Below are 27,391 nucleotides of genomic sequence, written 5' to 3'. Positions count from 1 at the left end.
GTTTGTTGCATGTGTTTAAATCCTTTATGTGTCCTTGATTAAACTTGGTAGACTTTGAAGCAGAAAGGTAATATTGATCCAATGTTTTGACTTTTCTTCATGTCACATGACTGTTTGCATCTTTTAAGGGTTGGAAAGTGTTGACCCTGTCGGTGTCAACATCCTCTTCGTATCTGTGACAGTGATGATATATATGTGGGCATACGTGAACAGCAGCATGTTGTGTTTTATATAGAGTCAGTGTAATTGCATGCAGCACCATCAAACACAGTTTTAGCACTCAATGAGATCAATGTTGTCAATGTTAAACAAATTTGGGAAAATGAGTTCAGGTGCAACAAGGTCAAATATCAACATGTACTGAAAGCCCACAGTGATAACAAAGACAGACCATGTCTGCTGCTGTTCAAAAGCAGTTTGTTACTATGCATACTTTTTAAAAGAGATTTTGGGGCACTTAAATATAAAAAACTATAAATATGAATCTCTTTCAGAAACAGTAGAGTGCCAAGTGCTTGTAATCACTGACATCAATTAGATTTTTTTTCCTAGGTGTCTCATCAGCTCTGCTCACCGCACAGAACTTGGACAATGGAATGCATTTGCTTCACTGGAATCTAAAGTGCTGTGGTGATATAGTGAGACCACTATATACAGAGAGAGAAAACAAAAACTTCTTTCAGCTTCCTCTCAGCACCTCAGCCCCATGCTCCTCCAGAGAGGAAGTGTGACTAACTTTGTTTTAATGGCACCAATAGATGATCTTTGGAGAGGTGCCACATGCTTTACCAGTTATTGGGCCTAGTTTCTCTTACAGTATGTGCCAGAACGCCTCTGATCAGGTGTGACAGTTATTCTTTAAAACATCAGACAGACTTCACCTTTATTTCGTGGAAACTCTTTGAGAGTTCACTTTTTCTGTGTTTTATTAATTATTATTAATTATGACATTTCCTTATTTTTATGTTATTAAGATAATCACCATTTTATTTGTTTTGACAAATAACTCTTGCTTTTTAGTACCTATAACTATTTACCTTCTGTCCTATAAAAACCAAACCAAAACACCCTGGACCTTCAGAGAACTTGGATGTTTCTTCCAAAAGAACACGACAGATAACAGGAAAGTAGCACTTTAAGAAGGGGGTGAAGGGGAAGCCATGATGCGCCCCACTCTGTGAAGTTTGCTTAGTTCGACGTTCTCTCTAAATCATCGCTCGATTAATGCTGCCTAGTTCGATACAGGAAGTAAATAAGTTGATAAGCAGCAACATCAGTAGCGGCTGCTTTCGGCTGAGTTATCGTCAACAAAAGAAGCACAGTTCCTGACAATGTTACGGTTGTTTTTACAGCATCATTTTTGTACCAAATGCACACGGCTAACAGCGCGTGAGTCTCCCTTCCTGGCGTCGCGTCGAGCTGGGTTGCCACAGCAGCGACGCTGCGTTTTTATTCAGAAACAAAGGCAACATGCTGGAGCTTCAGCCTTCAGTAAAAACCGATCAAAGTCCAGGATCTGGGCATATGGGGTCGGTGTTGGGATTGCGTTAGCCGTCGGACTTAAATACAGCACTGAATCTGGCAACAGTTCCTGTGACGATGAAGTTATAAAGACAGAAAGGAGCGATCGATACAGCGATGCCATAAAAGTTAGCAGAGACCTTGTGGAGCGGATAAAGGTAGGCACAGAGGTAGGCCCGTGGATGGACTGCTTGGCAGTTGATTGACCAGCTGTCTCTTACGTAACTTCACTGCCACCTGTATTCAGTGTTCAGAAATACAATCCGGATTCTGATTCTGTTGTCAGGCAGAGGTCGCTGCTCCTGGGATGGTGGTGGGAGTCTCGGTGGATGGTGTTAACGTCTGGTGTGAAGGTTAGTGACTGACACTGACTGTCCACTAAAATGTATTTCTTTAATTACGTGTAAGAAGCACTGGTTAGTTCAGTGTGTCAGGTTTACGTTTGTTCAACCTTTCCCACAAAATAAATTGTCAATGACTGTACATGTCCATAAACCTACTGTGCAGGAGGTGACATCATTTTCAAAAGATCCATCCATTATCTGAACCTGCTTTGTCCTGCAGTGCAGGGTAATGGGGGGCTGTAACCTATCCCAGCTATGGGTGAGAGGCCAGCCATCGCAGGGCAACAGAGCGACAGACAACCATTCACACTCACACCTAAGAAGCATGTCTTTAGAATGTGCACCTGAACCGAGAAAACTCACACAGGCACAGAGAGAACAGAAAGGCTGCAGTCAGAATCAAACCAGGAACCTTCTTGCAGTGAGGGTTAGGGACACGTGGGTGTTTTCAGTGGTTAGCACTGTTGCCTTCCAGCAAGAAGGTTCCTGTTTTGATTCCGTCTGCAGCCTTTCTGTTCTCCCTGAGCCTGTGTGGTTTTTCATTTTCATTTGCGCATCTGTAAAATTAAATAAAAGGTTGTCAGTGTCGATGAAGAGTCTCTGTCATCAAGGTCATTTTCATTCAGGAGTCTGAAGCAAGGCAGCTGGACTTCTTAGAATTTCAGCTGTGCTGCTCGGAGAAGCAGTGAAATGTTGCAGAAGGTTGACATTGTTAAAGTGGAGGCCAGTACCACTTACACAAGTACTATAATACTACAATTCAAAAGGAAATATTGTTCTGCTTCACTGCATCTATTTGACACCTTATAGCATAGCTTAAAATACGATGAGCAAGTGCTTTTTAATGATTTTGTTTATCTGTTGCGATATGTAAAGTTTATTTATTGTACATAAATGTCATGTTCAGAACATATCTTTTTCTGAAGTTTTTAAAAGCAGACCTATTTCAGAACTATACCATAAGAGGCATCACCCTGCAGGGGTCTCTTTGGTTTACTGAAATGTCACACAATAAACAACAAAAACATAATATTTGCGTGCTTTTAGCATACCACTCTAAAACACATTGACATTCTTACGATTCACTGAAATTCTTCATGTAATTAAGGGTTTGGTTATGCCGATTTGGAGAACCGTGTGCCATGCACTTCAGGAACAGTTATGCGGATCGCCAGCATCAGTAAGCCCCTCACATCTGCAGCTGCTGCTCAGCTGTGCGAGGAGGGAAAACTAGATCTTGATGTTCCAGTCCAGAAATATGTCCCGGAGTTTCCCCAGAAACAGTACGATGGACAAGATGTAAGTCAGTTAAATTCATATGAAACATCATATAGCAGCCCTGGCTTGTTTTGTTAACTCGTATGCATTATTTATTCTGTTTTTCAGGTCACTATAACTCCTCGTATGATTCTGTCCCACCTCAGTGGTATAAGACACTATGAAAAGGATGCAAAGAAAGTGAGGGATGACAAGGAGAAAGCTAAGAGACTTTTAAAGCTACCAGCCAAAGAGAAAGAGGACGAAAATAATTTATCTGAAAACAAAGAAAAACCCACAACAGATCAGAACACTAAAAGCAAAGAAGCCACACAGACTCAGAAGAAAAAGGAGTTTGAACATGAAGAGTATTACTTGAAGGACAGCTTTGAAAGTGTCACTGAGGCTTTGGATCTTTTTAAGGACGACCCGCTCATCTTCAAACCTGGTAAAAACACATACTATATTTTCTTGTGAAAGTCTTTAAATATGACACAATTTCAGTTTTGACATCATGATTTTTTATATGCAGGGACTACTTTTTTGTACTCCACTCATGCCTTCACTCTGCTCAGTGCTGTTATGGAGAGAGCTGCTGGACAGCGCTTCCTGGATCTCATGATGAACATGTTCCGAGAGCTGGGAATGCTCAATACAGTGCCTGATGAGAATGATCCAGTTATTTATCACCGTTCCAGGTAACATTTAATAAGTTAAGAGGGTAGTTATGACCAGGTTCCTGTAACGCAACGGAGTGCTTTATTTTATATATCTTCTGTTGATGTTTCTCTACAGATTTTACCATCTTAACAAGAGAGGACGTGTTGTGAATTGCCCTTATGTAGACAACTCCTACAAGTGGGCAGGAGGAGGCTTTCTTTCCACTGTGGGAGACCTGCTGCTGTTTGGTAATGCTCTGCTTTACAGCTACCAAGTCGCTCATCTTGTAGACACTGAGGGCTTGCTGCCTGGGTTTCTCAAACCCAAAACAGCCATAGAATTGTGGGCACCAGCTGACAGGACAGAGGCCAGCTGGGATAAAGATGGTCTGTATGCACAAGGTTGGCTGGTAGTAGAGAAACTACAGAAATATGGCCAGTGCAGGAAGCGCAGACACTATGTATCACACACAGGAGGCGCTGTGGGAGCTAGCAGTGTCCTTCTAGTGTTACCCAGTGAAAACATTGACCCGCGCCAGGGACAGACTCCCCTTTTCCCCCCACAAGGGGTGGTGGTCACCATCATCACTAATATGCAGTCTGTGGGACTCAACAGCACTGCACTGAAAATTGCACATGAGTTCGACAAAGCCAGAAGCCCATAATAGTAAGGTGTTTACAGAAGTGTATGTTTACATTTTACAAAGTGGTGTTTCCCATTTTCTAAGACCGTGTCATTGTCGTACAGCTTTTAAATATATTGAAATTGTGTTTTAGGAACTTAAATAAGTATCTTAAATATGTGTCTTATATACTTCTGTGCAAAGGACGTTGTTTGTCCATTCTGCCACTAGGTGGAAGCAGTTTACACTTAAAAGAAGACCACCAGCCTGTGATATCAGTTTGTTGGCTTTTTACTGAAGTTCTTGCATTTCTCTTCTTTTAAAGCAAACACATCAATCCTTGACTTTTTCTGCATTTGAAATAAAAACATTTCATGCACAGTGGGCAGCAGTGCATTTTTAAATCAGTGTGGCTGTGCTCCAAAGTTTCTACTGTTTTGGGCCAGACGTGCACAGACGTGCACTTTATAGCATTATGGCACACTTTGACCTAATACTGTTACACCAAAACCGCAGCACTTTAACAATGTCCTCACCACTGGGGTGACTTGACAGGAAATCTTGATGTAATGCCAGCGGCGAAACTGACAATCCAGACTTTTCATACCTGAATGAGTAACCGGTCATTAACATTGAAAAGTATTTTAAATATAGTAACTCAGCTGTCAGTGGTCCAAATTTAGTTACACCCTCTGCAGTTAATTTTGAGGAAGCGTTTTGGCAGTTTTGGCAATGCAGCCCAACAGGTTTATTCAGCTCTATGAATGGAAGCATATTTGATGGTACTATTATTCTCACCAGCTCCTGGGATCTCCAGTTTTCATGTTTTAAGTGATAAATGGCTTGGAATGAGGTGATTACACAGACTCCTAAACACAGTCATGTGCAGGTCCAGCTTTATTAGAGAGTTTTAGGACTGCAAAATGGAGACACTTGTAAAGTGAGATCACTCTGAGCAGTCTGGATGACTTTAAAGGTCATTGTGGTTTAGGGTTAAAATTAGGTTTGGAATTAGGTGAGAGATGAAGGTAGATTAAGGTTAAGGAATGACTTGACAAATATATGAGCAATCTGTCACCAGGATTTAAATCATGTGTTTGCACAGCTACAACATGTTTGATTATAGCACATTTATTCAATGATACAAAGAGTATTCTTACAGTTTCACACAAACATGTTTGTATATGTTTCATTAAGTTAAATACAGTAATTACATTTGAGACATACAATAGATTGAAATGTAAGTTAACACCAGTAATGATAAGTGCCAGGTATTTAAAAAGCTTCTGTACCAAGATGTGATTCCATTCCCACCCACTCACACATGTTTCACGCCCTGTATCTGTTTGTTATCTTCCTGTAGCTATCTGCATGGAATCCAAAAAAATCTTGTGAGAGTATCGATCAGCTCTCCATCATTTTCACTTTTAAGGTTTCTATCTGTTTATCTCTATAGTCGAATGAAAACGTCCAACAAAACACTTATTGTCCTATCCAGCACACATTCAACCAACACAAAAGAGCAAACGCATTCACGCTCTTGAGTTTACTTTCCAGTATTCCTGCTGGGTGTTCTGTTGGCTCTGTTTCTTGGCTTTCAGCATTCTGTGCATGGGCGCAAGTACATTTTGATTAGCTTTAAAATACCATTTGCTAGAGGTATTTAATACTAAGCCTGCATAATGACACACAAAAAAACAGTTTAATCTTATTTTTTGACAATAATGACGATAGTTTAAATACTACTTACTTGCATACGTAGTAGATAATGACTGCGAGCATCACTAAGATGAGGAGGATAACAATGACCACGGCTGCAATTTCTCCTGCCTCATCTGAATTTGGGGAAAAGGTGAAGAGCTGAAAGTGCTCACATCGGCTGCCTTTGTAATTTTCATTGCATCTAAAGTCAAAAAAGTATGATGTTAAAAATGTAGGATATTCTGTTGTGATGTCTCAATACATTGAAAAGCAACTTACACACAAGAGAGTGTGTTCATGGAAGCTATTTTATAGCATGTCCCTCCATTCATGCAGTAGGTAGCTTCCTCCGCCATACAAGGGTTTCCATGATCTACACAGACAGTAATAAAAACATTTTAGTTTACGTTTTAGTGATAGCTGCCACAGTCCTGGATAGTCACATTTTCTTGTTTACCTGCCATCATCTGGAACAAGTTTTCTTGCTGTCTCTAAAAAACAAAAACACATAAAAGAAAGTAATCTCTCACTACAAGAAAAGCATGTCATAACTAGAGGTTTCACATACCCAGAATGAAAACAGACCTACACATATATAAACAGTTTCTTAAAACTAGAAAGGTTTGTAACAGAAATATTTCACCACGCTCTCTTAAAGTTAATGTGTAAAGTGAAAAAACCCTTCACCTTACCAGCTCTTCAGATCCCTGCTTTTGGTGGTTAGTTCATGTGCCTGAGGTAAGTCATAGTGACGCTTGGATCTTAGGAGACTGTCATGTAGGCGTGTTCCTCCCTTGTCCTAAAAAAATGTTGTGATTGCAGTTTGTCCACATTGTAAATGCCAAGTTAAACGTCAGGATATCACTGATTACTGGTTATTTGTTAGAGTATGTCATAAATGGTGCCATTTGTGGGTGTATGAGATTCCCGGATGTTTGTATTGCAGGTGTTAGAAGCACATTCAGACTATCAGATGCAGTTCGTGTAGTTTACATTTATGTTTGTTCTTAGAGGTGTAGTCGTACCACGAGACCAGGCTGAGGATGGGTGAGGAAAGCACCTGTTGTGCATGTGAAGTCAGTGTGTCTGGGTTTGGTAACAGGACAACTAAATGACTGGAATGTGAAGAAGGTATGAATGGAATCGTGGGAACTTTGTGTAGTCTAAGAAAACATAGCATCACTTCCTTCAGACAAATAATTACACCTCTGTGAACAAAACCGTTAGCTGACTCATCGCTTGCTTTTTCATTAAAGAAACTGTCTGTTATTATATAGTCAACTTCACAGCCCACGCTCACTTTATTTAACATTCATTTAAATGTAGGCTTCTCCACATATTCTCTTGTTTTTCAACTTTAAGTGAGGAATAAGATCCATGTGAAAACAGCATGTTTTACACGTCGGTTAAATCCCTGACCAAAATCCAGAGCTGTATTTCTGATTAACGTTGGTAATTAAAGGAAACGTTCACCTTTACAAGTCAATCTTAAACCAATCGTCTGTTGCCCATGTGTTAAGGTTTAGTTTGTTGTCACTTTATATCCTGTCCTGTAGATAAAGCTCCTTTTCCCACCAAAGGGACAAAATGAAGTCCTCATTAGGTACAAAGAAACATTTGAAAGTTTATTTAAGCTCAATTTGAGTAATACTAATTACTACAGTGCAGGAAGAAGGCGTTGTTTGTGGAAGCTAAACATTTTGCTACCTTTATTAATATGTGGCAGGAAACCTCTTTATCTTGTGTATTTGAGAACTGTCTGAATTTCATCACATTGGAGCTTCATTAGAGCAGAAAGGCCAGTGTGTGCAGGAGGACTAGTTCCAACATGCCAAACCTATTTGCATAAGGAAAAATGGGACATTTTATGATGACAGGATGGGCATTAGTTACAGTTTATAATGCCTTTATAAAGGTTAATGTTTTGTAAACTGAGTGAACACACCGAGGGGCCACTCGTGGGCTATTTTTCGTGCGGGTGGGTTGTTATCGCGAGGAGCTCTGAAGCTCAAGAAGTGAAGTGAAGCGAGAGTGTTTTTCTACGTCGACGCTTCCAGGGTGGCACAGAAACAGGGACGTCTACAGGCTCTAATGGCTTAATACAAACGCGGGCTTATATGCTACGTATGTGCGTTATTGCTGATATTACATATGGGGCTTTTCCTCTAAATCTCACCCGGTTTCCTCCGCTTTGACGGCGCCGCACATCTGGAACAGCTGGAATCCCGTTTTCAGCACCTGGACAGCTCCCGGTCGCGAACCTCTCCTCCTCGTTATCGGGCACATGGAGTCCCTGATGTGGTTGTGGGGGAAGCCCTGCAAGCACATTATGCCTCCCTCCGAAGAAGATGTGGTTATCTTCCTGATTCAGTGACAGCCTCGTCGTCTCCGCTGAAGGATGGTGCTTACAGTCCGGAGTAGGTGTTTTCGTCGTGCGCTATCTTCTGAGAGGCGATACGGGTGCTCGGCCAACGCAAATTTAAGGGTAATCGCAGCCTACACACAGCAAGATCCGAGCTTCCCTCACACTCATCATCACCATCATCATCATCATCAGCAGCGGCGAGGAGGGAGATATTACCATCATCACTGCGAGGGCAAAGGAGTCACGACACCACTTTGCACAATGTAGAGCAAGAAAACACAAGAGGTTAGTGTGTCTGTTTCTTTTCGAGGCTGCGTTCTTAGAGCAGGAAGGAGGCTGCGTGGCCTCTAAGCGCAGAAATGTTTATGTAGCTGGAAAAATGACTGCAAATGCATTAACGCAGAAAGCTTGCATGGACAGAAAAAGCCCACAGAGGATGTATTCATGAAATGGAATAGTGAAAAAAATGTGCTGCCTTTGTGGACAACCACCACCGCTGATGGAGCACTTCTGCTGTAGGCTGTACTTATAGTAATAAGGAGCAACTCAAGATGCTGATTGTGAAATTCGACCCCTCTGATACTGTGATTTACTAAAGTCCTGCCATGCAGTGAAAGAAACACACAGAGCTCCTATGACTTTCTGGTCACCTCTACAGTGGTTGTGTTGACTTTCTGCACATCTTGATTCCCTGCAAAGAGGCACATTTTTTGGGGGGAGCTGCAGTGAAACCGTATCACCCTCAGCCCTTGAATGACCTGTGCAGATTTAACCTGAGTAGGATTTAATCTGCTGTGCTTCACTACATTACCCTGCTGACTCCTCACCTCTCAGTGTCTGAAGGGTTTCTCTGTTTCACAAACGGCAACAAATTCATATCAATTCTATAATCATGATTCTGTTTATGATCCCATTTCATGTTAAAGTTTTGTGACTTTCCTGTCAGGTCATGTGTGTAAAGCAGCTGGAATGGGCTTTCACTGAGCAGGCTAGGACATCAATGGCTCTCTATCCTGTGGCACAAAGGGCTAGCATCCTGCTGCACTTGCTATGCAAGAGGTGTGATGTTCCTCAGCCCCTGATTCACAGAGCGGAGCGTATATTGGAGGAGATTTAAAATCCATTATAGTTTAGTGCTCCCCAGGAAAATAGTTGAACAGAGCACAGCCAAAAGCTGGAGTTATAGGACCGGGCGGCTTCACCAATATTTCATTGATAATTCTGGTGCTACTACTAAATAATTTTAAGAAATAAAGTTCATTTTTGACCTTAGATTGGCAAACAATTTCACCGCTACTTATTCACCACATACCTTTTTCTCTGTTTTTGTATTCTCCATTTTCTCTAGGTGTGGTAGGAGCCAGGTCTCAGCAGTGGTGAAATCACATTTCACACTCGGGGTCATTTATTGTTGGACGTCTATTTGCAGCAACAAGACCACATCATGAGCAACACCCAGTAAGTGAAACACCTGCCACAGTGCGAGTGTGAAATCTTAAATCTCTGCTTATTGAAGCCTCATGCAAAGGGAGGGGATGACAGCATGGCTGGATGTGATGAGCAGAATGAGACCTGCATATTCTCATCTCTCCCCCTGTGAGTGACTTTGAACAGCAATCAGTGGGGAAAAGCAAACCTCAGCCTCATCCAGCGTTTCTGAGAGTATGACGATAGCTGGCCATCTCTGGTCTCTGCTGGCATTCCTTAGCATTCAGGAGGGATGTTCACTTGTCATCTTCTCTTATTAATAATTACTCTGTGTGTGGTCCTCCAGACAGGCCCTGCATTCTGATGACAGCCACAGTTGGGGCTACAAGAGAGAAAAAGGAGGGAGTAAAATAGGGGGGGGGGGGGGGCCTAGTGGGAGGAGGTGAAGTGGAGTAGTGTGGAGTGGAGTGAGAGGTGAATGCAAAATGGGTTCAGTCAGCTGCATCTTCTGCAAAGCACAGGATGCTTCCTTTTCCAACCGACAGGGACCTCTGTCTGACCTCGGACCCGAAGATTAGCACAGCTGATGGTTGAGCAGAAGTCCATTTGAAGGAGGACACCAGTGCAAAACATCTGTAACTAGATAATAAAGGAATGTGTCGACTGGTTAGTAGTACAAAGGCACGATTTAATGCTGCTGAGTGCCAGTGACTCTGCGAAGTGACAGATGGGAAACTCATGCAGTAAATCCTCTCTCTCTCTCTCTCTCTCTGTGGCATCTTTTTGCACTGAAATCTGTGGGAAGCCAGATAGGACAATATTAGCTGCAATTACAACAAATTCAGAGAAGTTCAGAATTATAAAAGAGACGGCACCACACATTTTAAACATGGAACAAAACCCCTGTTTAGACAGTGGAGCTTAATAGTGAACATCACTCATTTTGAGTTCAGTAGCTTTAAAACAGGTCAGCTAACATTTGCTATAATTGACTTCTGTGTCACGCTACTATTACAGCAGAATTTCAGCAGAATGAGCCTGTAAAATATACTTGCTTAATAGCAGTTACTGTGTAACTTCTATGCCTATACTCTTTCATTCTGCAGTTTATTTTAAAATGTTTTGTTGACCAGCTTGTTAAGTAGCAATTAAAGGGTCTAATTCTTACATTACTGGTCGAAGACTGCAGTTAAACACTGTATTTATGTGTGATGGGTAACAAGTTTTAACCATTCAAAATTTAGTCAAAATGTGTCTCTTAATGAAGGACCCCTGTGTATAAGGAGGTCCACATGAGAGGAGAACGTGCTGCTGCCCGGAGAGCCAGTTTTCTTTGATACAGTTTATAATTCTCACCTCTTGTCAGGCAGGATGAAAGAGCAAGCACATCAATGCCTCTTATGACCACTGGATTAACAGGCGAGTCAACTTGGAAGGGTTGGTTTTTAGTCTAATATATTGCTAAATCCCACCAGCATCTGCCAAGTGTCTGGCAATTTTATATTGTTTTCCAAAACCAGTAATTGCTGGTTTCTACTTTATTGTGTTGCCAAAAATTTCACATAAAACATTATTTTAGTCTAAAGTCTATGAAAAACACAGGTGTTGGTCAAAAATACTGACATGTTGGGAGCTTGTGATGATATCAGGGCAGTGAACTGCACCCGAGTGTCTGCATGTACTGGGAGAGACAGAGGATCTGAGTATTTAGACGGCTGGGCAGAAATACTGTGAGCAGCGAGTGCTCTGAATGACAATGATACAGATGCCCTCTGCAAACCCACAGTTCATGCTGAGGCAGCACTTTAAAATCATTGAGGGGACAGTATTTATTGCTCAGAATAAGTCATTTAAAATATGAAGTAACCTTTTATCACACTGGCAGAATTCAAAAGGCTGATCGTTGTTATCATTAAACCACAAACACATACACATGCAATGTTTGTTCTGACATTTGTCCCTTCTTTATATTTGGCAGGTTTAATCTGCAAAAACATTAAATTGTGAATACAATATACAAACAATATTAAAAACAGTTCCATGTTAATTTTATTCCAGCCTTAACACATGGTTGTAACAACAATGATGTGCTTGTGTGTCAGGGCAGCATTTATAAACACAATGCAGAAGCAGAGTTTTTGTGCCGCTTGGGTTTCTATTACTGTGTGTGGGTGCGAGGTTTTCCCTGCAGCCATGCATGCTCTATGTTAACCTTTTAGCTTCCTTGTGGCGCTTACTAATATTGCATGCTTCTGAAAACAGCCTAGCCTTTAGCATGCTGCTGGCTGTCCTTGCTTGCGTAGTTGAAGGGAGCTCAGGGTGTTCAGATGTTGAAGCCTCAGCTCCCTCCCCAGGATGGCAACCAGCCACTCCACTGGGCTCTGCACATAATGGCTGCTGGCCTGCTCTGTGATTGTCTGGAAATGTGATTTTGATGCACTAAACAGTTTGTGTCTGTCATGAATGATTAGCGTCCTTGTTTCAGCTGGTCAGAGGTGCCAGATAACACTGGGGATCTGCAGGCATGTTTTGTGGCAGGCATGCTAATATATGGCCGTTTGACCCTCAAGCTGAACATCACATGGACTCGCATAACAAAAGTGGACAGATGTTTAAAGTGAGGAAAGACAGTGTTTTATGCATTAGAGTTTGTGTGTTCATAGTCCTCATCTGAAGAATGTAGTTCAACTGATTCTTGGTGTCCTGTGAGAATAACCTTTCAAGGGACTATATTAAATAGCTATTAAGCAAACCAGGAAAAAAGAAAGACCTGTTTCCCTTTCAGGCCTGCCTACATTAACATTTAAGAGGAAGGCGGGTCTGCATGGCGATCTTCTACAAACTGGTTTCTTCCTCTCTGTTTCACCTCCAACACAGAGGTTGTAGACTTCACCAACCCTCCAGCTTTTGTTCCCTCCGTCTTGTAATCAATGCCTTCCTCCACTGTTAAGTACTCTGGTTATTGATGTCTCCACGGCAGCTGCAGTGGGACAGCAGCCAAACAATGTGAGTCTCCTATTCCAGGGTGACTTCTCCTTGTCCGCTATTGGCTGATCCCGAAGGATTGCAGTCATCCTTGCATGTTTAAATTGGAAGACATCATTGGAAGATGAAATGACACCTTGTTGGGCTCTGAAAAAATAGATTACTATAAGTATTCAAACAAAAACAGGGACACAAGTGCATAGTCTGTGGTAATGAACAGAAACCAATAGCTGCCTAGAAGGCAGGGAATCATATTCATCAATGAAACGTCTTTAAAGCAGGAATAAAATGCAAATGTTAGGGATCTAGGCATTGTGAAATCACATTTTCTGTAGAGACATGGATTAGTTTGCTTTGGTTCTAACTGGGCGTCTGTTGCTCAGGTTGAGCATGATGTCCACTGATATTGTTAATTGAACCCTCCAGTCTCTCTGAAGTGTCCTTGGGCAAGACACTGAACACAAAAATCCCAGTGGCAGTTTATCAGCTTGCATGGCAGCTTCACCACTACTGGTGTGTAAGCATGTAAATGTGTAGATGGTAAAACATATTTAATGACACTAGGTGCAGACAATTTTCCATTTTTGAGAGCCCCTATGGGGGGAAACAATCACACTGTTTTATTCATCAAAATTAAGCATTGTCCCAGGGAAAAAAAAAATACAAACTTTTTTTTACATTGTACTGACCATACTCTGGTTGTGGTATGTCTTTTGTGTGTCACAGGGTTCCTCCCCAGGCTGGAGTCTCAGAGCTGGAGGTTATCTCCCAGCAGGTTGAGGAGGACAACCACTGTGTGGCCCCTGTCCAGCTGGTCAGCTTCGCCTACAGAGACTTGCCCTTGGCGGCCCTGGACATATCCCTCGCCGGATCTCAGCTCATCTCAAACCTGGATGAAGACGACAACAGAGAGGGGTAGGTCCCCTGTCGCTGTCTGTGGTTGCTTGGTGGTTTTTAACCTCAGCTGGTGTACCAGTTTTACTTCAGTGTGGTCAAAAAGTTTTATTATCACTTAAAATACTTTACAATTTGAGCAAAATGGAAACAAATGAGTTGTCTGATTATCAATGAAATCTTTCTATAATTAATTTGTATACTATTAAGCCCCTAATGTGTAATTACATATTGATTGATGTTCTGGATATGTGCCCCTGCAGTTAAGAAGATATTAGTGACAGGGTGTCTTAAACATTGTGTCTGCTTTTTTGCATGAGAGTGCTACATTTATAATTAAGGCAGAATTGCAATTACTGCAATCTATAATCTACCCTGGCAGAGAGGAGCTCCGCCGTCACTCTCTCCGTTGCTCGTTATTGCACATGGTAATTACACCTGGCGTATTGAATCATTCCTCATTTTATATTGGAGTCCTGCAGTCGAGGATATTTGGCAGTGAATTTATTAGTGTCACCGTGTTAAATGGACAATGTCTCTGCTGATGTGTTCATTTCAGCTCAGTGACACAGCAATTTCTCTCTAGGAGACAGGCTTCTGTTCACAACGTCAATTTCTGGCAGAAAACAACAAGCTGTTGTTAGCACCATAGCTTTCACTGAAATGTCGGACCCTTGTGGCGGTTCTGTTTCTTTCCACGAGGCCTGCTTGTCCTGGGTTTGTGTTCTTCTTATCGCCATGATGCCGTGCTGCAGGCCTCACTGTTCTCAGGAAAGGACACACCCCTATTAGAGCGCCCCTGTAGCAAGTGTCCATGGCTCTGCGCTCAGGAAGCGTGACTCACAACCCCTTTTGGCATGCTGCGATGCTGGCAGCCATGCAGAAAAAGTCAACAAAGAGCATAGGCTTAATTAGAGCATCTAGCAATTCGCCATCCAAACCCCAGTGTGTCAGCTGACCACGTCCGGCTGGACTTCTCCTGGTTTGGCCCAGTCCAGGCTGATGGCTCTGTGGGATGGAGGGCAGGGACAGATGGGTCCTGTCCCAAACACCCACTCTGTCATCCTACCTCAAATCTTTCTCACTCCCTTGCTCACAAAAAGCAAACATGCACATTGCATTGCCACAGCGAAGGACAGTGTCTGGCAGCGCTGCAAAATCATCATCACTGTGGGCACTCTCATATGGCACCATATACAATGGCCTCATGGGATTTGGCACTGTGCTGTGGAAAAGTCAGGCCGTGCACTCATATCATATCTCATGAGGGTTTATCAAGTCTGTAATGTAAATATATATATTTTTTTAATTAATTTGGTTCAGTGAGACGGATTCTTCAGAGAAGTGAAACCTCTCCTGGTATGCTCAACGAGCTTTTCAGATCAAAGTCCTGATTTCCAGGTCACAGACATTCCAAATCATACCTGGCTGTCATCACCATTTCATACACACATTTGTCTTTCTGGAACAAACAGCAGGGCCACAGGTTGCAGCTGCCTTTGTGAGTGTCTCAGGAATGCCACAGTGGTGTGATGTGTTGTGTGCTGCATGATTTTTCTCTTGTTTATTGTGTACTGTCATGGAGGTTCCTATACTATAAACACTGTAGGCTAATTTTAGCACTTTGTGAATGATTGTGTATGAGTCTTCAGTGGTTCAGTGCTTAAGTTTTGGTGATTTGCAAGACAAGCTACTATTATATGCTTATTATTGTTTAACATTTTTTATCAGTATTGGAAAATTATTAAAAATATCTGGATTAACCAGAGAATATCTTCCATATTTGCTGTGGTGGAAAAAGATCTCCATGGATGCACATTGAGTCTTGTATAGCAGCTTCTTCTGGCTCTTTATGAGGAGACGTGGGTGCTTATGTAGGAGGTGGATGTTCTTACGGACTACAAGGGGCACACACGGTGCTTGCAGATTGTATGCAGTGGTGAGCTGGGTGGAAGTATTAATAGATTTTTTTGGCTGCTCAGTTTTCTTCAGAAAGTCCAAAGTGAGGGTGGTAATAATTTAATTAAATAATTTGACTTCTTAAGGTCTTCTGGAAACATTTCCTTTGTGGTTTGTGCTACTTTAAATTAGAGTAGTATTTATGTTGTGGCTTTCTGCATGAATTCAGTGCATTTGTTGTCAGCTTGATGAAAATGTTTGCATTTTGTCTATTATCATGCTTTTTCTTAGGATTGCAGTAGGGTTATGTACTTTATGTTTGCATCTCTGACCTTACTGACATCATCATCTAGGAGCCCTGGCTCCTGGACAGCGTCTCCCTTGCCTGCCTGTGTGGCCCCTCATTCTCTGTGCTTTAAGAGCTGCTCATCCCTGAGCTTGTCCTGGGTTATCATCCCCAGATCATCCTGCTGCCCACAGCAGCAGCAACATATGCCGCTGATCTCCAGGGCCCCGACTGAGAGGTGTGATTCACTGCAGCAATGACAGATGGTTCATATGGGTCAACCTGCCGCTTTGACTGGAGAAGAGAGAGGAGGCAGAGAGCAGATAAAGAGCAGGGAGGACTGGAGCAGATGACCTTCCTCCACACGTTCATTCACAAAGCCTGCCAGCTCTAAATCATAAGGAAATGACTCCATTTGATGGATGCCATCTCTGTCCATGTTGGACAGTAGCGTGGGATTAGTGTGCCGTGTTGCATGGTGACGACGACTACTAGCTACAGTGCTGGGTCTGGTTATAGATGAGCCAGTCAGAACTAATTACATTCAACATAATTGACACAGAATTCCCTGGTGAAATAAACTTCTTCAACCACTTCTCACTGGCTGCAATACATTAATATTGCACTTGCCAAGAAAATACACCAGAAATGTGCATGGTGCATTGACACTAGAAAAAAATAGCAATGTCAATATGCACATAATCACATCAATATCGGTTATGCTCAAGGCTGAAGTATGTGATAATTAGCAAAAAATCTTGGCAGCAGAAAATTTTGGAAGCATACTGTCCATATTCTGTGTTGATAGATGTCTGCAAAGAGAGCAGGATTCTCTTTCTATTGTTTTTTTTTCCTCCCCTCTGACTCTTTTTCAAACACATGCAGTAACAGTCCTCTCCATCAAATTGGCTCTCTTGCCTGGCACCATGTGCAACACAATAGATGACATTTGAGTGCAGGGTTTGAGGGTTTGTTAATATTCACAGACATGCAAAGTGTGAGATTGCTTTTTAGACTGAGAGCGAAAGAGATCAAGTGTCCTGGTGAAAACCCATTTATCAGGGACAGCTCGTCTGCTGCTCTGCACATGGAGCCCCATCCATCTCCATTTGCTTAGTATCTGTGGCCCATTTCTCTGGCAAAGACTAGCGCCTAGTCCTCGTTGGTGGGTGGTATAATATAAGACGGAAGAGATGGCTGATTGCATTTTTAAAGAAAAGTATGATTACAGAGGAAAGCTACATATATATTCTTTAAAGAAATCTTTAATTTTCTTAACCTACTTATTTACTTAGTGGCACCTGTAGCCAATAGGGTCCTTTTTTTGATTTGTTTATTTACTGCAAGAGCTAATTCCTCGGGCATGAAACCATGAGAAATGGAATCTCTTAAATGTACAATTGATTACTAATTATAACTTTACTTTGTTCAGCATATTTATTGCTTAGCTGGTTTCCTCGCTCAGGGCTTCTTTGCTTCTTTTGGCTGTGAAAACACAGATGACTCAGCAGCAATTACACAGGAAAGGATTGTAGTCAGTCGTTAAGTTGAAATTTGTCTTGATTTTCAGGCAGTCTGGGCGGTGGCTTTTTCTTAGGAACTAGAATCTTGCTGGTTAAAAAAAATGTAATGTCTTTTCAAGTGTACAAAGTGAGTTAAAGAACAGGTGTAACATAGAAAGAACTGAATGAGACAAAGTCTTCCAACCTCTGCTGCTCAGTAACCTGCAGGTGCACAGTTGTAGTCCATTTTCCCCTACCTGAGCCTGCTGAGTTCAGCAGATTGGTGTGAATTGGTTGGCGTTTATTCTGGAGGAACCCCAGGGCTATATAGTTATCAGAACAGTGGGAGAGAATTTGAGAGTAGACAGACAACCCGAGCGCAGAAGTCTCATTTGAAAATGATTTGCACGGCTAGTATCTGACACCAGCCATCATACCATACAATAATTCAAGAGCTGTCCACTGGTGTTCACCTTCTTGCTGTCAGAGAGATGTCTTTCACTTTAACTACAATACAGGCTGGCAGTAGTATTTTAAACAATACTATACTGACAAATAAAAATAATTTACATTCACCTTCAGTCAGTATGATTAATAGGTCTGTATGCTGGGTAATTTCTTCACTCTATACTGTGTTGTGAATGCAGACAACAATCAATAATTAATTAAATAATTATTCTAGATGACAGGATCAGCAGCAAGGTGGCAATATTTGAGCCCTTTTTTATTTCGAGGTTAGTGCTTGTATGTTACAATCACAGATAGTGTTCCTCTTATTACATTGGAATGAATTTTCCCCTTTTCTCCAGCCTCTCCTCTCTGTTGAGCTGTAAATGCACACAAACAGAGCACCACCTATGTGATTTAATTTCCATTTAACTTGTACCTAATGAGTTTACACTGTATTTTATCCTGTCTCAATTACAGGAGGCGTATAATGAAAGAGCGGCTCCTCCTGATAGGATCTCCATCTCAGTGAGAGTTACTTAGCAGTGGGGATGGAGCCAAATCTTTGGCCTGTTTGTGTGAATGGGCCCCAACAGAGCAACAAGACACTTCTGTCTGTGCCAGTCATTCCACTTAATGTCTTTGTCCGCTTTGTCCGGGTGCAGTGGCCATTCAGCAGCCGGCAGCATGTACAGCATGCCATCACTTCCACCGCAGCCCACTATTGATCAGTCTTATGATCTAATCCCCTCGCTCTGCACTGCTGCCAGAGTCGCTTCGATCTTCCTTCAGTGTGTTAACATCGCAGCGGCCGCTGTGTTGATGTCTTTATGAATCTGTCCACACAACACTACTGTGCATCTTTCAGTCCCTCTGCACACAGTGAATAGTGTGTGTGTGTGTGTGTGTGATGTTTGCCTGTGCACGCACATATGCGTGCAGGACCAATCCTTGAGGTATTGCCCATTCAGTGTGAACCTGCCTTGACCCTGTGAGAGAGTGAGGTGATTTTCTCCCTTGGCTTGCTCTGCTTCTGAAGCAGCTTCACTTCCTCATAAATACTTCAGTTCCTCAGTGTTCAAGGTTTAAAGTGATTTCCCTAAAATTAAGTTTCTGAGCTTGGAGTAATCCATCACTGCCATTTACTCTGCTTCCAGTCAGGGTTTTTCTTTACAGGTTTATTAAATTAATACCTTTTCGGCCCGGCTTGTGGGAAAGGTCTGAATGAATTATGATCATACACAGTATGAGTTAAATCATGCTTTTCAAACCTGGAGGTAAGTGTGGTGTCTCTCCTGGAGTGTGTGCTGCTCATTCCATCTTTTAAATAATGGTCTACAAAGGTCCTGTGACTGTGTGTTGGGCATATCATTAGGTAAATGTTTCTTTTTCTTGGCTCTTCTCCACCGGCAGATGGGCTTTGACATTGTTCCCTGGAAACAGATTGGTGTTCAGGAAACTCTCTGTGGTATTTGCTAATGATACCATTACCCTCCACCACCTCTTTGTCACCCCAGGTGTTGAGCTCTTAATCTACTGGCATTGGCTGGGGGAGAGGGTTGCTGCAGAGGGTGGAGTGCACTGGTTAGGCTCTAGGAGAGTGTTAGCACTGGGAGGACCTCCAGCTTCTCTGCTGACATCAGTGAAGAATTGAGACTATGTTGGTGCTGATGTGTCTGTCTTTACACCTTGATGAACCACTCTACTATGTGGATAGTATTGAAATGAGTCATATCTGAGATCTAGAAGCACAGACTATTTAGTCTTCTACACACAAATTATTCTTTAACAGTGGTTCTATAGCAGCAAAATGCTGCCTCGTGCATTTGACATGACAAGACATGTTGATGTGCACTAACTAGTGCTCCTTGTCTCTTGTGGTGTGTTTTTGCCTTGTAATAATAAGGTCGGTTCAGCACTGACTACCTTTATTGCAAACTCAAGCTCAACATTAGTTCATGTTTTTATTTTCAAACTATATATAATAAAGACAAACAAGCTCAGCCATTTATTACTGGTTTTCAGACATGTGCCAGATCCTTTGGACAGTAGTAGTAGTAGTAGAAGTAATAAGTGCAAATACAACCTAATTTTACTTTAGTAAACATGAGTAATAGCATCAGAAAAAAAATCAGAATTATCCTTTAATTCAGTCAGCATCTTTCTCTGTTCTCTCTTTCTCATTTTAACCTTCTCCAGCTCCCCCTCCTTCCTCTCTGGCTCTCTCTCCAGTTCTCTTTTGGATGAATCCCAATGCCTTTGAACTGGCTGCGCCCTGCTTCCTCTCTCTGTGTTTGCCTCCTTCATTCTGAGCTGGAGCAGGAGGAGAGTAGAATAAATTGCATCCTCTCTTGTCCTCTGACAGACATTGCCGGTAGCTTTCCTCCTATGGGGGACAGGTGACAACAGATAGCTGCTATTTTGGAAGGGCTGCCATTCTCAGTGTTGCCTCTGAGAAAGGACAGCAACCCCACATGTGTGTGCGCGCACACACACACACACACACACACACACACCTTCCTTTGTAAAGTACATGTTAGGTTAGTGTCAGTGTGGAATGCAGAGTTGCAAAAGAACGGGAAAGCCCAGTGTGGCTCCAGGAGATTTGTCATTATTTATCGACCACAATCTGATTGGAGGAAAATGAGCATTCAAGGCAAGTCTGGCACTTATATCTTCAGGTATACCTGGGCAAGGTACAAGCTCAACAAGAACACATTCGAAAACTAACTGAAAAAAAAAACAGCAATATAGATGATCTGCAATAAATGGAAAATAAAACAAGTAGTAGTACTGTGACCTAATTTACTGCATTCTTTTTACTTTACTTTAATATCTGGATATGAATGTGGATGCTATATTTTACATCATAAATCACATGAGTACTAGTGCAAAGTGCATTTTAATGCTGCAAATTAAATTTGAGTGTAAATTGATTTCAGCATCCGTGTATTAGTGCCCTCTGCTGAGAATTACTTAGAGGTACAGTGACTGAGCAGGCTGACAAAGCAAAGACTGAGATCATGTTGTGGATCTGTTTGTGTGGATTTGACCCTACACGTTTCCTGTAAGATCTACATTATTTTCTGGTGTTACATTTAAAATGGCAGACACCCCCTTTGTACCCACACTGTCCTCCCCCTCCTCTTTGTCTCTCACTCACAGGTCAAACTGGCTGAAGCCGTGCTGTGGACGAAGGGCAGCGCTGTGGCAGGTTTGTCTGCTGTCAGCAGGCTTCAACTGTTTCCTGGTGGCCTGTGTCATTCTGGTGGTGGTGCTGCTGATGCTGGAGCTGCTCATAGACACCAAGCTGTTGCAGTGTAAGTGACAATGTGGCTGAGACACCTTAGATCACATAGTTTGTAATGAAAGAAGGGTTTTCTTAATGTTGTCCATGACAACGTCATTACATAGACTCACATTAAGACAAAGGAGCTTACTTATGAATGGTCTTGTATGTGTACTTTGTAATGAGTGTGTGTCACTGATGATCTTTTCTGGGACCCAAGGATCTGATTAATCATTGTGCTGGGAAAACAACTCTCATTAGTATTCCACACTTGACACAGAATGTCAGGTGATCGAAATTCCAGTCTGACCCATGTCACCCTGCTATCACCTTCATCTACATCACCTGACACGGCAGAGACATCCTCATCTATCATAAGCAGAAGGTCAGAGGTGATGGCCCGTTTGATGTCGGAGAGTTGACACACAGTCATGCTCCACTGGTGTCCACATGCTTTTAAGTCTTCACAGTCTCCATGGGACTGACGGATTGACCAAACAAAGGAAAAAAAGTGAGACAAATGATTGAAAGGAGGTGGTGGACAAGAAAGAAATCACACAATAGAAAAAAAAAAAAGCTGGTGGATGCTTGTGGCGAGCGCCTGAGGAAGATGAATGGACTGATAGACAGATCACTGAACACAGCAAACAAAGACAGATGGGGAGAGATGTGGTGCGTGAAGACAAAAATGCCTCCGCTGATAGCTGAGTGCTGTTTGAGGCTGTCCACAATTAGTGTGCTGGGTAGATGGGAAGATACCACACATGTACAACATTTATGATGAGTCACTGTTCTGTCCCCCATTTATGTATATGTGCATGAATATGCTCATTTTTTACCACCTTTTTTGCCACCTGTCACGTGTTTGACCACTCTCTGTTGAAAACTGACTGAGCTGCATTTCTTCTACCTCGGGTCACAAACTTATCATTCACCCATTATGTATTCCTATATTTCCAAACTGTCACTTGTCACTGTTCTTATACATGATCCATTCTTCTGTTTTATTTCCTCAGTCAATAATGCTTTCCAGTTTGCCTGCATCATCCACTGGATCAGCCTGGCTATTCTCTCTGTGTTTTTCACTGAGGTGAGTCCACTCAACACCAAAACTGTCTCACTTACAGCTGATGCAGCGACCTGTCCATTAATGCTATGTTGTGCAGTACGTGAGGCCAGCAGTGTACACTGACAGACTCTCATTACAATACTAACAACACCACGCAGTGCCCCTTGCCCTCTAACGTTGCTGCATGATTAGCTAAGGATTAGGTGCAGGTAAGGTCTCTGGTATATCAATGAAAGATTAAAAAACCATCTGCATCGATATTCTGTGTACCTGCTGTTGTTGGAACTGGCTCGCTTGGTGCCCCCGCTGGTTATTTGATTGATCACAAACATTTTAAAATGCAGATGGGGCTTTTCTGTGCTGCTAGTTTCAGAGAAATTTTTAGCCATCAGTTGTGTGGAATCGATTACCATTTTTCTTTACGGACAGCCACATTCGTCTTAGTTCCCTATACACGACCACACACACACACTGCTAACTTTTGTTTAGCTGAAGTTCTTTCTTATCAGGCCTGGGTGCAATCAGCAAGTTGACTGCTTCAGGTCCACCTTGGTTATCTGACATGAGGAGGGGGGGGGGGTTGTTTGTTCTCTGCATTCAGCCACTACTGTGTCAGCAGAAGAAGCTAAATGCAGTGTCTGTAATTGTTTGGATGAAATCCTATCGCACCGCCTGCAGTGTGTGTGTGTGTGTGTGTGTAAAGATGATGTCACCGATAAATTACCAGTGGAGGAATGAAAGTGGCCTTTACTGGGACTGAGTATTGAGACACACTTCCTCTGCCCTCTTGTTCTGTCCTTGTTTCCTTCTATCTTGTGTAACCTGCTGTCTGTCTCCATCTCTGACTGTCTCAGACGGTGTTCAGGATCGTGGTGTTGGGGATATGGGATTACATAGAGAACAAAGTAGAGGTAAGCTCCCATGAGTCCTATTAGCCCTGACGTGGGGCCCCTTTCACCGCAGTGTCATTCCCTCAATGTCACAGCTCAGTACAGCAACTGTAGAAGCTTCGGGCAGTAACCTGGTCTGTGTGTGTTTTCTCAGGTGTTTGATGGAGCTGTCATCGTGCTCTCTTTGGCCCCCATGGTGGCCTCCACAGTGGCCAATGGTCCCAGCAGCCCCTGGGACGCTATCGGCCTCATCATCACACTGCGCATATGGAGGGTCAAGAGGATCATTGACGGTGAGGCTGGGAGGGGCTGATGTCCCGGCGTCCTGTCCTTTACTGTCAGGTCACAGAGACAGATGCTGCACTGTGCTCTCAGCTACATTCAATCTTGAGGTTGTTGCAAAATTAGTTTTTCATCTTTTGTTACCAGAGGCTGAAATTATTTGATCATGTGGGCACAAAAAATAATTTATTTTAACTGTGCAGCTCCCCTGTGTTTTTAATATAGTCTATGAAGGAATAATGAATTTGAATTTTTGGCTCACTACATGCACACACAACTCTTTGAGTGATGCAGAAACATTAAAGTCAGCAATTGTTTTGTTTTGGAATTGGAAAGGTGAATTAATGCAAGCAGTGTATATTTAAACTCATCTACATCCCTAATTTCACCTAAATGGTGAAATTGGTACCCTCAGATTACTATCCTTTTACTGATGATGAAATAGGAGCTCAGTCGTCTTTTGTTTTATTTCAAAAATCCTGTTAAAATCAAGAACTGACAAGCACCAGATATATCTTTCTTTTAATCAAAATAATTAATATAAATTGTCCTTTTGTTCCAGCCTATGTGCTGCAGGTGAAGGTGGAAATGGAACTGGAGATACAGCAGTATGAGAAGGCCAAGGCAGTGAGAGAGGAACAGCTCGATCGTCTTACCCAGATCTGCCAAGAACAGGCTGTACGTCCACTATATCTGATTCCCATCATCCATGCAAACCTATGGCTGTTAGCAGCCAGCAGAGGGCAGCAAAGTGCTTTGCAAGAAAGAAATGTTAACTCCAAAAGACATAAAATTGATTTCATAGTATAATTCTTTTACAACAGCCTTTTGGATATCGGGTAGCCAGCACTGAAACCCTCTGTCTGACTCACAACTATGTAATAAGATATAAAAACAGTTCCATTATTGTTTTAAAGTCACATTAACCAGCAGAAAAATAAGTTTAAATCTGTAATGGTGAGTGCATTTTGTTCTCACATCTTAACACTGAAGACAAAAATGTAAGACAGAAACTACTAGTGTGACTCAACATGCAACTGGGATGACTATGACGTTCTAAAAGTTTCTCTCACTTTTTCTTATAGTTTGAAATCAGGCAGCTGAGGGCCCACCTGGCTCAGCAGGACCTGGATCTGGTAGCAGAGCGGGAAGCAGCCATGCAGATCCACCATATGTGGGGTAAACAGAGCAGCAGTTTCCAGGAGGTGGATGGACTGGCCCCTGGGGCCTCCGAGCATCACAGGCCAGCCAAAGCCAGACAGCCTGGGGGGGCCACAGGTAACCGCCTGGAACACCCACCCTCTTTGTATTACAGACTTTCTAGACCTCCGTTCACGAGAAAGGGTTCAGGCCGACACTTACATATGGATGGTTGGATGTGAAGATATTCAATGCCTTGAAAGGAAGTGATGGGATAGATGTAGAGGACATTGGAAAGGTTACAGGTCTTAAGGCTAGTTGGAAATGTTGAATGAGTTAATACTGTTAAAAAAAAAAAAATCTAGAAATCATGACACTTTTGGCTCTGTGTTAGAAAGAGAGCCGTTTATTAATGGTTTGATAAAACCTGTAACCCAGACAGTTGGTGTCCTCTCCATTTTTTTTATTCATCCCTGTGTCTGCATCAACATTCTGCTGCCACGCCTAGATGGACCATAAACCTCTCACACAGTGACAGGTCATAACTTACGGGTCTTACAGCAACAGCGCACTGTCAGTACAGGAGATTTCAGAGCTCACAACACTGAGGCTTTTTCCTTTATCAAAGCTATAAATCACCAGGCGACCTGCCATACGTCTGAGCCGCTGTGTTTCTAGTCCGACAACCTTTTAACTGGGCCTGAACCCCACAGGCTTGTGTGGTATTGATCATCTGGAGATGGTTGCTGTCACTGTTTAGGCTGAACAATGAGAGGCACCCGTCTAGAGACATTCATACAATGACTATAATAAAAGGCAAACATAAATGAATAGAGGCCGTATAACAGTCCTGTGGGACCTTGGCGCTGCAGAGGTACGCTTTGATTTAGTACCTGTGAAACACTTCCACACTGTGTCCATTCAGTTAGTGCTGAAACAAAAGATTTGCTGCTTTACATCCACCCCCTTTAGCTTTTATATTTGTATACAAACACAACTTTAATGTAATTTAACAAACTTCCCTTTTGCCTCCCTCTCAGATCACCATGGTCAAGATGACATGAACAACTATATCAGCCAGTACTATAGTGAGCCCAGCAGTGGTAGGTTTCATCAGCCTGCTTCAGTCTCATCTCTAAGCTCATGTACCACCCTGGTATTTCAAGGGCCTGTGTTTTGTGTTCCATTTGTAGATATGGGGATCCCAGACCCAGCACGTGTCATCACCACTGCAGCCATAGATGTACACTTACCCAACAACCCCAGCCAGCTGCCCTCCTCCCTAGTGAGTGCAGATGCAGTGCCATCCAGTCGTTTGCAGCGCACTGGGAGCTCAGTCAGCGAAGCCTCTACAACCACAGTGTCCCGCACGAGCTTCAGCGCCCGTCAGCACAGCATCAGCAGCCACACACTGGGCTCCTCCATGGACTACAGCTCCACTGTGCGTGAGGCGTCCACCTCAACTGACTATAGCGACCAGCGCTGCTATCCCCCACCCTACAGCAGTCCTCTGGCTCTGGGCACCCAGCCGCGCGGGAGTCCCAGCGCTGTTGTGCAGGAGCTGCTCTCCTCTCTCTCTGAGGACTCCTGTCTTACTCAGAAGGGCTTGGACCCAGTTAACCTTAAACCACCCAGCCCAACAGGTTCCACAAAAACCAGCCCTGAGCTGGAGCACAGGGTCAACATCTACAACAAGAGGAACCAGGAGAGCCGGGTTGGTCTCCACTCCAAGACAGTCATCCATCTGCAAAGTAATGAGCCTCTCCTAGAGGAGAAGTACAGGATGATGGGGCCAGTAGATACTACAGTTAACCGTCTTTCAGAGACATAAGAATTCACAGGACTCGCTCTTCAGATCAGCCGCAAAAATTAATGCTCTACTAAAACTCCCATGCTGTGGGAGGCACTGGCACATTACCTGTCTGTCGTCCTCTTCATACTGCTGGAACTGAGGGGAAGCAGCACGAACAGAGGGCATGGACGACAGTCAAGTCTTATCAGGAATTGACACTCACCCTTTTACCAAAAGAAACCAGCAATGGGGCTCAAGCCCAAATACTTCAGACAACAGGCCTGTGCAGATGATATGTTGTAGTTTGGTTAGTGTGAAGTGAAACCACTGATGGTGCTGAGGGCTTAATTCCTCTGAAACACTCGGAATGATGATTTATTAGAGAGCCACAAACTGTGAACCAGTTTCCCCTGAAAACAAGGCACTTATTAACCACGAGTGCAGGAGTAGGAGCTGTTTTGGTAGTCAGTGTAGTGTCTCCAAACTCACAAAGAACAGTCCTCTTTAATGGACTGCTGCAGGGTACATTGGATCAGTCTCATCTCCTTTCTAATATTTGTCTTTCTATATTAATGTTAATATTTTTTAATCTACATTCTGTGAGTGGAAAGAGTGCAGAACACTTTTGACTGGTGGATGATGTTTTTAATCCAGGTGCCATGACTGTAAGCTGACCAAACCCAGCTGAGTCTGTGTTTACTGAGATTTTGCGAACAGCAGCATGGCCCTCATGCACTGAATTAACTGAAAATCTACCTGCACATCATTCAGGTCTAAAACCTCTTTTTAAGATTTTAATGTTGAATGAAGTTGTGTAAATATATCCGGATGGGTTTGATCATCACAGCCAAAAAAAAAAAACATACTGAGGGACTTAAACGCTACAATAAAATGCTGATAAGAAAATTATAGCATGAACCTTTTAGATTTGCCACCACGTTGCAAACAAACTCCGTTTATTGTACTGTCAACAGACACGTTCTATCTACATCATGGAAAGACAGCACTGCAAAGAGAA

General features: G+C 42.7%; 3 protein-coding genes across 5 annotated transcripts; 2 read left to right on the top strand and 1 right to left on the bottom strand.

The window, feature by feature from the left end:
• Positions 1-1,235: 1,235 nt before the first annotated feature.
• lactb (lactamase, beta) lies at positions 1,236-4,808 on the top strand. 2 transcript variants are annotated; one of them, XM_028431013.1, is made up of 6 exons: positions 1,236-1,679; positions 1,808-1,874; positions 2,974-3,164; positions 3,252-3,570; positions 3,655-3,820; positions 3,918-4,808. In XM_028431013.1, the coding sequence occupies exons 1-6, from the start codon at positions 1,332-1,334 to the stop codon at positions 4,444-4,446; spliced, it is 1,620 nt and encodes a 539-aa protein (XP_028286814.1). In that variant the 5' UTR covers positions 1,236-1,331; the 3' UTR covers positions 4,447-4,808. The 2 variants fall into 2 exon arrangements, with proteins under 2 accessions (XP_028286814.1, XP_028286813.1); XM_028431012.1 differs by having other exon boundaries at positions 1,236-1,691.
• An 835-nt stretch (positions 4,809-5,643) lies between these two features.
• On the bottom strand, positions 5,644-8,407 carry nrg4 (neuregulin 4). 2 transcript variants are annotated; one of them, XM_028431719.1, is made up of 5 exons: positions 8,282-8,407; positions 6,563-6,596; positions 6,385-6,478; positions 6,155-6,307; positions 5,644-6,009 (listed from the first exon to the last, which is right to left on the bottom strand). In XM_028431719.1, exons 2-5 carry the CDS (start codon positions 6,570-6,572, stop codon positions 5,937-5,939), a joined length of 330 nt encoding a protein of 109 aa, XP_028287520.1. In that variant the 5' UTR covers positions 6,573-6,596; positions 8,282-8,407; the 3' UTR covers positions 5,644-5,936. The 2 variants fall into 2 exon arrangements, with proteins under 2 accessions (XP_028287520.1, XP_028287519.1); XM_028431718.1 differs by lacking the exon at positions 8,282-8,407 and adding an exon at positions 6,798-6,854 and having other exon boundaries at positions 5,645-6,009.
• A 139-nt stretch (positions 8,408-8,546) lies between these two features.
• On the top strand, positions 8,547-27,339 carry tmem266 (transmembrane protein 266). Its single transcript, XM_028431716.1, has 11 exons — positions 8,547-8,755; positions 9,819-9,928; positions 13,610-13,798; positions 21,077-21,231; positions 22,217-22,290; positions 23,124-23,180; positions 23,314-23,452; positions 24,004-24,119; positions 24,527-24,719; positions 25,622-25,684; positions 25,775-27,339. Exons 2-11 carry the CDS (start codon positions 9,915-9,917, stop codon positions 26,410-26,412), a joined length of 1,638 nt encoding a protein of 545 aa, XP_028287517.1. The 5' UTR covers positions 8,547-8,755; positions 9,819-9,914; the 3' UTR covers positions 26,413-27,339.
• The last annotated feature ends 52 nt before the right edge of the window (positions 27,340-27,391 follow it).

This window comes from Parambassis ranga, chromosome 19, assembly GCF_900634625.1.
Source record: "Parambassis ranga chromosome 19, fParRan2.1, whole genome shotgun sequence".
Classification (NCBI taxonomy): Eukaryota; Metazoa; Chordata; class Actinopteri; family Ambassidae; genus Parambassis; species Parambassis ranga.
This window is presented reverse-complemented; position numbering and strand designations above follow the sequence as displayed.